The sequence below is a fragment of the Glycine soja genome, chromosome 4 (genome assembly GCF_004193775.1).
Source record: "Glycine soja cultivar W05 chromosome 4, ASM419377v2, whole genome shotgun sequence".
NCBI lineage: Eukaryota > Viridiplantae > Streptophyta > Magnoliopsida > Fabales > Fabaceae > Glycine > Glycine soja.
In genome coordinates this window covers 3,424,843-3,434,534 of record NC_041005.1, presented here as the reverse complement: position 1 = coordinate 3,434,534, position 9,692 = coordinate 3,424,843, and the positions used below count along the sequence as shown (strand labels likewise).

Sequence of the window (9,692 nt, the reverse complement as noted above, 5' to 3'; positions counted from 1 at the left end):
TAAATTTAAAAATTATAAAAACAAATATTTATCTTATATAATGTATATCATTGTTAAGTGTTTCCTGCTTTCAAGTTTCAACGAGCGTCGTTCCCTTTCCTAAATTTTGTTATAACAAAAAGAATGTTAAAATGTTACTTAAAAACTAATTTGATATTTTTTAATTAAAAGATATGGTTTCATTTTTTAAAATAAGTATAAGATAATAGATTGATACAATTGGAGGACAAAAGATAATTAAAGAGATAATTTATTTTTATTAAAAAATCAAATTAAAATTTTAAGATTAATACAAGTTAATTGAAAATTTCTTAAAATAATACATCTAATAAAATTACTAATGCATGTTATCTAAACCAGAGCTAAGCTTTGTATGACGGCAAGCACATTCCTACTAACGTGGAGTTGGTCCTAACCACTTAATTTGCTGTTCTATATGTAGTGCCCGAAATAGGTTGAGAGTGAAAGAGGTGAAGGCGTCAAAATTGCTCGAGTTCGACCAATAGGATTAGACCAAAAACTTTTGAATAAAAAATAGGCCACTTTAGATTAATCTAATTTTGTTCACCAACTTAACTAAATAAATGAATTCGCAATTTTTTTTTATAATTCAATACGCTCTGGTTTAATTTTAACTGTATTTTGTATAAACAAATTAAGAATAACACCAAATAAGTCACAATAACTATAAGCTAAAATTTCGCCAATATATTAATCCTTCTCTCTATATATAAAAAATTAATTATAATAACTATCTTAAATAGGAGGTTTTTTAATTGTAATTCTTCAACTAAAGTCTTTTGAGAGCTTTTTTATTTATTTCAACGATAGCGTTCTTATATTATTTTTTTTCTTAACCGCATTATTTTCAATCTATCATCTTCAATATCTTTAATTGTACCTTGAATTTTAATATTTTTTAAATAAAATTATCAACAATTAAAGATAATATTATATCACAACATGAATCATCCGTTATAAATCTGAAATAAAATTTATATGTTAAAATGTATATATTTATTATAAAAATTATTTATAATATAATTTATATATTTAGAATCATTTATTTATTATAAATTTTCGTTATATAAAATAAGTATTTATTTTGTGCAATGCACAAGCTAAAATATTAGTAGGTATTATATTTAAGGTTTAAATGTAATTTGAGTTTTCTTATTTTGCTCAATCCTCAATTTTGATCCCTTATTTTAAAATTAGGACATTTAGTTCTTCTGATTTAAAAAATCTATGATTTTAATCTCATATTTCAAAATAGAAACATTTAGTCTTCCTATTTTATAGAATTTTCAATTTTAGTCAAATTCTTAATTTTGATTATGTTTTATTTCTTTTATTTTGATCAAGTGAAGTTTTAGATCTAATATATTCATTTAAGGTATTATAAAATATGATTAATTAATTATAACGTGAGAAATAAAAGAAATAAAATATAGATAAAATTAAAGATTTGACCAAAAGCGTATTTTTTTAAAAAAATATGGTATTAAATTGTAAATTTTCTAAAATATAAGAATCAAATGTCTCTATTGTAAAATATGAAGACTAAAATCACAAATTTTTTAAAATAAAAGGACTAAATGTCTTAATTTTAAAATGAAATTACTAAAATTACAAATTGCATAAAAAAAGGTACCAAAATTACATTTAAGCCTATATTTAACATATTTTTAAGTGACTTTTATAGTTGTCTTTACTTAATTATCAATTCTAATTTCATCTAGTAATAAGTTGTTAATCTGAGTGGAATTGTTAATCCCTTAAATAAGTTTGAACCTCATGTATGAAAAAAAAAAAAGTTCACATTAAAGGTGATTAACCAATTTTTTTATGACAATTAATTATTAATAAAGTCAATAGATATTTTACACATATAAACATGTTAACCCCAAAAAATAATCTTGGCCCACCTCTATTAAGAGAAATAAAACTGATAAGCTCAATCTCACTTATCTTTAACCTAGCAAAAAGAAATTTTGGGTTGGTTTGCAAAGTGGGTTAATTTGATAAGTAGTAAATTTTTTTTAAAATTATTTTAAAATGTCATCTATGAATTAATCTATCAAATAAATACTTGAAACACCCCTATACTAATAAATCCAAGACCACAATTAAGTCTTTGTGTGTCACAGTAAATACAATATAGTTTTTTTAAAACAAAGACAACCCAACGTGTCAAAAATGAGTTAGGTTAAGTTCAACTTAATTAGAAATTGGAAAGGCCGCCCTCAACTCACCCCCAATTTTACATGTTAAACAATTCAAGTTAATGTTTTGAAGTATTTTATCCTTTCCATATGGATTTTGCATTTGGAATGCTGAGGCTTCAAACGTGATCGAGAATGACCTTATCTTCATACCATGAACAAGTTGAATTAATTCCTTCGGTACTGAGCAAAATAATTATGGAAGCCAAATAAAATCAAACCTCCAAACTTTATTTTTTGGATTTTGTGTATAAAAGCTATCTTGCGGTGCTTTGAATTGGCCTCCGGTTTGAAGGTCAATTTCTTCAAGAGCATGCTAGTAGGGATTAGGGTGGATGAGTTATCCTTGGCTAGATTCGCTGGCGTCCTTAATTGTAAATGTGGACGGCTACCTTTTGTCTACTTAGGTATTCCTATACGGGCTAACCCTAGAAATGAGGTGATGTGGGAACCGGTAATAAGGAAATTGAAGAGCAAATTAGCTGTGTGGAAGCAAAAGTCGCCTTCCATTGGAGGGAGACTGACTCTCACTAATTCGGTACTTGCTTCATTGCCTTTATACTATGCATCTTTCTTTAAGATTCCACCTTGTGTGATTAAGAAGATTTTTAGGATACAAAGAGGGTTTCTTTGGGGTGGAGAGGAGGATGGGGGGAAGGTGGCTTGCGTGAAGTGGGATGATGTGTGTGTGGCCAAGGGAGATGGATGGCTTGGTATAAAAAATATAAAGACTTTTAATGTTGCACTTTTCGGCAAATGGAGGTGCAGGCCTGCTTTAAATCAAGATTGATTATTGTCTAAGGTACTTAGATCAAAATATCTATTTTCTTTCCCCTCTCTCGTTAAAAGAATGCCTAATGATGATTCATTGGGGTGAAGAGATTTTGGGGAGGTATATGGCCAAAATGGAGGTGGGGATGAACCTTCTAGGTTTGATAGAAACCTTTTGTGGGAGGTGGGCAATGGGAAAAAAGTAAGTTTTTTGGCATTCCAACCGTGTGGGGGAAGATTGCTTAGCAAAGAGGTTCCCACGGGTGTATCTTAATTCTACACAAAAAGATCTCGTGGTTGGGGAGATAGATGTTTGGGTGGATGGTGGGTGGGTTTGGAAGTTGGGATGGCGTAGGAACTGGTTCACATGGGAAGAACCAATAGTGGATGATCTCAACCAAATTCTGCAACGTGTCATGTTGTCCCAAGAACGAGAGGATAGGCTTATATGGAAGGCAGCATCATCTTGATGATCATTCACCGCCAATTCGCATTTGGAATCTCAAATTGCCTTATATGGTGGGTGTCTTTTTGTGGAGGGTACTTAAGCATAGGCTGCCATCTAAAGATAACTTGGTGAGACGACGCATTCTATCTCCAGGTATGGATTCATCTTGTACTTTATGTCAATCAGAGGATGAAGATATGTTGCACTTATTATTTAAATGTGATTTTGCTATGTGTGTTTGGGCAAATTGTTACCAATAGTTGGGGGTCCAATGGGTTATGTACTTGTGATCCGAGACAAAATTTCTTGCAGCACTATTGTTTTTGGTTGGGGAGAGGGGTCTCAAAAGCCTGGAAAGTCGTGTGGTATGCCATTGTTTGGTCCTTATGGCGCCACCATAATTGTATTATCTTCGATAATAAGCTGTTGGACTTTGATGGTGTGATGGAAGATATTAGATTCAAAGCTTAGGCTTGGCTCTCGGCCTAGTGGAAGGGTGCACAATTTTCCTTTTATGAATGGTATAGAGACCCTGGATAGTGTCTGCGTATGTTGAGGAAGGGAGGGTTTAATACATAAAAACAATGGTCTTGAAGTGGAGCATGTAGGGATTTCTGGGAATTGAATGTATATTTAATGTAGTTATCTTTTGCTGGGTTGATATTTATTGGGACTGGTGTTGGCTATGACCAAGGTCTTGCTCTTATTTATTGGGGACTTTGGCATGGACATATGTTGTAAGTTGGGGAAGGATTTTTGTAGCTCATTATGAATATTGTTGTTTGCTGATTAAAAAAAAAATCCTTTCCAATATGATCTATTAGTGATAATTTTCTCCATATCTAAACAATAATGAGTTTCACTTTAGCATGTGAGATGCAAAGTTTGAACTCCATTGTGTGATAGCCAAATAACAATAAAAAATCATCTTTGATTTGTTAGTGATGATCTCCTCCATATCCTTAACCAACCATGTAAACACCATCATCAATATCCATAGTTCTAAAACCACCTCTTAGTCACCAAACTTTTGATAACTTTTCCTTCATAGCATATTATATCCAATGTTTTCCTTAAAAGGTTGATAACAATAACATCATGTCTTGGATAGCGCAATAATGTCATGGAATGTGAGCAAACGATTGTCATTTACATATTCTATTCAAACAAAATTTCCTGTTTGCAATACACCATGGTTCAAGTCTAGCCCGGCTTAAAAGGCTTTCCTGTTATCACATGCGAGTCGGATTCTAAATTTTTAATTCACATGGTTGTTAACGGAGTTAAGGATACCCACCTATTGTTCCCTCTGGTTGACAAAATTTGTAGCTTCATTAATCACTCATGGTCTTTGAAGTTCCAACATGCGTTTAGAGAGGCCAACCACTGCGCTGATTGAGTAGCTAAAACTGGTAACAAAGAAGGCTTTCCATTTTAGAACTTGTCGTCTTGCACTAAACATATATAGCCAACTATCATCAAGTGTAGAGCTAGATGGATATCAAGCAATATCCATTAGTTGTACGGTGGCTAACTATATGCATGTAAGCAACCATCAAAGGATCATGGATAATATTTGTTTTTCTGTTTTCGAGAAGCATGCGGATGAAAAGGAAAAACATCCAAACCGGGTTTTGTGGTTTTTGGATGCTTCACTAGCCGTTCTCTGCATAATGAAAACAAAGAAATTTAAGTGTGCTAACGTAGTAATTAGTTAATTATTCACAGAGTTATCCAGTTACTTTCACAGGGCATTATAATCATTTCAAAGCGTAAACAAACAAGTCCCAAATGGATGAATTGCTTATATATATTGACATTTAATAATAGCCAACTATCTTCTTTGTTGTCCCTAGGGTGTGAGATCGGAAGAAGTTCATTCAAACCCTTTTTAGTTTATTTTAATATAGCATTATTTTTATTTTTCTGTTGTTTGTAACCTATTTGTTGAAAGGATTGTTAGACACGTGAAGGGCTCAACATAAATTTTATATTTAGATAGTTTTTACATCTTTTAATCATGTGGGTCTTGTTCTTTGTAACTATCATTTACCAATCACGTCTTTTATTTTGTCAGGAGGATATTTTGAGATTAAAAGAGGTTACCCGCATGCAAAATTTAGTAAGATAAACAAATTTTGATTTTCCAATGGGTTGTTGCTATGCTTTTTAATGTTTTTTGGTCCTTAGTGGTATCGATGGCTTAATTTGAGCTATTTGAAACTGCAGCTATAAGTTATAAAGGGTGGTATGAGTGACTCAACAGAAAGTACCCAAAATGATAAAGAAGTCAGAGAAAGTAATTAACTCTTACTGTCAAGCCACAAAGTAAGTTTTTGTCCTGCTTTCATGCATCATTTTGATAATTTGAAGTGACTTTCTTAATTGTTTGCGAGAATTCACACTGTGGGAAAGGATGTTGATGTTGCTGTGGTAATTAGCTTGTTCACATGAAGGTGTGTTCCCTTTAGCGTAGCCTACTAGCCACATTTATTTTACTAAATACCGGTGTCATGTATTAATGGAAAAAAAACTCCTTTAAAATTAGTTTGTCTCTAAAGCAAGCAAGTTTTTTTTGTGTCCTAACTTTGTAACTAATCAATTCTAGCCATCAATTTGGGGATGAAATATATCTAACAATTAATGCCTACCTTGCTTCTACAATGTGTGTGAGTTTTTTTTATTTTTTTATCCAGAAATGAAGAAAATGAAACTTGGCTATATCTATAATAATTAATGCCTACCTTGACTATGTCCTTTACATTTTTAAGTATTAATAAGTATACAATTCTCTCTCTAGAAGTAGAAAACAAGTTCACTTGTATTGTACACTTCTCTTAGTTCTTTTGCATTTATAAATATTTTAATTAATAGTTTTCTTTTGCTATTTCAGGCAACTAATGTGTCGAGTGAGCTTAGTTGATTTATCATTGAATGCAAGAGGATCATGTTTTTTTTTGGAAGGCAACATTTGATGTTCTTTTTAAAATTAGTTTGAATTTTAAGTGTTTGGGTTATTGAAGATTAGTGGTGGTTTTGTATATGTTTACTATTTAGAACGGTTGTTAAGACTGAATTTTGTATATTGAAGATTCAAATTTTTAGTGTAATTGTTTTATGCAAATTATGGCAATTAAAATTGTCATATTTTATAGCATTTATTTTTATTTTTATTGCATGTAAACAATATTAATAGTTTTTATTAATATCTTTTGTATATAATATTTGTATAATTAGTATGATTATTAAATTTATATAAAAAATATTAATTATAGAAGTTTTGATACATATATTTGCCGCTAATTACAGATAGATAATAATTGTTGCGGTGATTATCAACGGAAATATCCGTCAGTAATCTAATTGATAATTATCGACGGATTATCCATCTATAAATACGATGGAGATATCAGTTGGTAATTACCAATGGAGATTGAAACATCCATCAATAACAACTAGCTAGTGAATAATAATTTCACGGCAATTACTTACGAATTTTTTTCAAATGTGTTATTACCGACGGGAAACAATTGTCCCTCGGAAATTAAGATTTACTAATAAATTTTGGCCATCGGCAATTAATCTTTTTCTTGTAGTGACTTTGTCTCGGAAGAAGACAATTGTTGTAATTACATTATGGTAGTTCTCGAGTTAGAGACAATGGTTGTTACGAATACGACAATATAATTGTTGATCATTTTAAAGTTATAACTGTTGGCCATTCTATTATTATTAATTATTTGAAAAGCCACATATAAGGGTCTATACTTTTTACTATTTTTTCATACTCTAAACTATTTAAAATATTCTTTATCTTAATTGTCATGAAACTTCAATTAATTATTTGAAAAGCAACACATAAGTAATTTAACAAATCATATTATTTATGATATAAATCATAGTTTAACAAATCAAATTTCAAACTCTACACTGCTAATAATTTGTGATAGTCTGCAACAATTAATCTACCTCCACGGTGATTTTTTAACCTCTTAAAATCCTCAATACACTCATTAACAATTTAAAAAGACAACAGGAGAAGTATAATTATTACACACAGTTGGGTTTGATATACCCAGGAACTATAAATATTCCTCATAAATGTCATGAGGAAAAAGAAGAAGTGCCTGTAATGAATGACAAGGAAAAATCCGTTATTCGTGGACGGTTTTTAAGTAGACTTGTGGCATGGTTATGAAGCAAAGCAAATTGTTTATTTATTACTACCATTACTGGGATGACGTTTGAGGAAATGAGATAAAACACAGCGTAACGCCCCCTGGTGAATCGAGACCGTGGAAATTAATAAGTAGAGAGAAAAAAAAAGTTGCAAAATCCACAGTACCCACCCACCCACGGACCCCTTCCATTCAACTGATTGATTCCCCGGTAGTAAGAATGAAGAGAAGGCGAATAGGAACATGAAGAGAAGGCCAAAGAATCGAAACGCATTCATTTCTCTCTTTGTCGTCTTCGAAAACCATCAAAAGCAGGTGCACCACCCTAACCTTAACCTTTACTTCACCTGCCCCATTACCCATCATCCATCCTTGCTTTCCCACTAACCCTCCCATTTCCGTTACCGTTATCCTCTCCTCTTTCTCTCTCTCTCAACCTCTTATTTATTTATTAACCCTTTATTCCACCCCTTTCCTGTCGCTTCACCAAGTACCTAACTTTCTGCCACCGCCAGACCCAAACGGCAAAAGGGTGCTTTGATTCGCATTCTGTGATCTCAACGTCGCATTCTTTTATCTCAACGATGAAGCGTCCACTGTCACCATCAGCGAGCGGCGTGAACGTTGAGGACAGGAAGATGAAGAAGAAGGCGAAGGCGGTGGAAAATGACGACGATAACGTGGAGCGCGTGGAGGGGCTGGCGCATTTCGACGACAACCTTCTGTTCGAGGTCTTGAAGCACGTGGACGCGCGGACCCTGGCGATGTCGGGGTGCGTGAACAAGCAGTGGCACAAGACGGCGCAGGACGAGAGACTCTGGGAACTGATCTGCACAAAGCAGTGGGCAAACACTGGCTGCGGGGAGCAACAGCTAAGATCCGTGGTCCTCGCGCTCGGTGGCTTCCGTCGCCTCCACGCGCTTTACCTCTTCCCTCTCTCAAAGCCTCAACAAACACCATCTTCTTCATCTTCATCGACCTCGTCCTCTTCTTCCTCGGCCTGGGGCCCCACCATACCCCAGGTGATTCGATCGAAGCCGCTACGTTTGGGGAAAGACGAGGTTCACCTCTCTCTTTCGCTCCTCTCCATTCGCTACTACGAGAAGATGAATTTCAATAACAGAACCACCAGATGATTGATTGCTCTGCTCATTCTTCCATAATCCATCCACCATCCGCGTGTTGCTTCTTTTTTTATTACTATTAATTAAACCTAATCTCGGATTTGGACTTCTTCTTTTTTTTTTTTTAATTTGTGCGATTTTTAGATTTCAGTTGCCAGATCTGCTTTTTATTCAGGCAATTAGTCTATAAGCTGGATGTGTTCTGTAACTTGTATGTACTTTGATTTGATAAATATATAACAATATATATGAATATTGGGATCTAATGATGTTTTAAATTGCTTTGAAGAATAGATTAGGGTTTGGATCTGAGGGGATTAGAGAGTGTAAGGTACGGATAAAGAAAATTGGTGTGGTGTGGTGTGGTAGGGAGAATTGGCGAAAGGAGTGATTGGCGGTGCGGGGAGTGTTTTTTTTTTTTTTTCCGAAAGTGAACAAGGAGACAGAGGCTGAGGTTATATTGTTGTGTAATAAATGTCTGGTACTGCCGATGTTTTCTGGCTCTTACTTCAGCCCAATGGGTAAAGGACACACGAATGAGTTTGGGACTTCCATTGGCTCTGCAAAAGCCAAATTTTTTCTTGAGCCACGATATTTGTCGGCTACGGGAATCCATATTATTTGTTTCGTGCACTGTATCATTTTTTATGTTGTAGTATTAGATAGATAGATCAGTGAACACAGACTCACTCTCTTGGACCAATATAATGTTTTTTTCTCCTCCAGTTTTAGTAATTGTTCTTTTCGTTCATTTTTTTCTTTCTTGATAGGAGGAAAAGCATAGTATGAAATTACACTATTAACATAAACTCTGGCCATAAACTTAATTAAGATTGGGAAAGTCAAGAATCTAAATGATGAAAACCGGTTTTCTCGGAGGAGTGCGAAAAATTAGTCAACCAGTTAATAATAGTAACAGATACATGTTGCTTTCTCACTAGGCATG

General features: G+C 33.5%; 1 protein-coding gene and 1 long non-coding RNA gene across 2 annotated transcripts; both read left to right on the top strand.

Moving 5' to 3' along the window:
* The first annotated feature begins 2,329 nt into the window (after positions 1-2,329).
* LOC114408744 lies at positions 2,330-6,568 on the top strand. The gene is made up of 4 exons (XR_003665931.1): positions 2,330-3,597; positions 5,522-5,566; positions 5,674-5,900; positions 6,338-6,568. It is a non-coding gene; the product is annotated as an uncharacterized LOC114408744 (long non-coding RNA).
* Positions 6,569-7,814: 1,246 nt separating this feature from the next.
* LOC114408742 (F-box protein GID2-like) lies at positions 7,815-9,012 on the top strand. Its single transcript, XM_028371896.1, has one exon. The coding sequence runs from the start codon at positions 8,207-8,209 to the stop codon at positions 8,756-8,758; it is 552 nt and encodes a 183-aa protein (XP_028227697.1). The 5' UTR covers positions 7,815-8,206; the 3' UTR covers positions 8,759-9,012.
* The last annotated feature ends 680 nt before the right edge of the window (positions 9,013-9,692 follow it).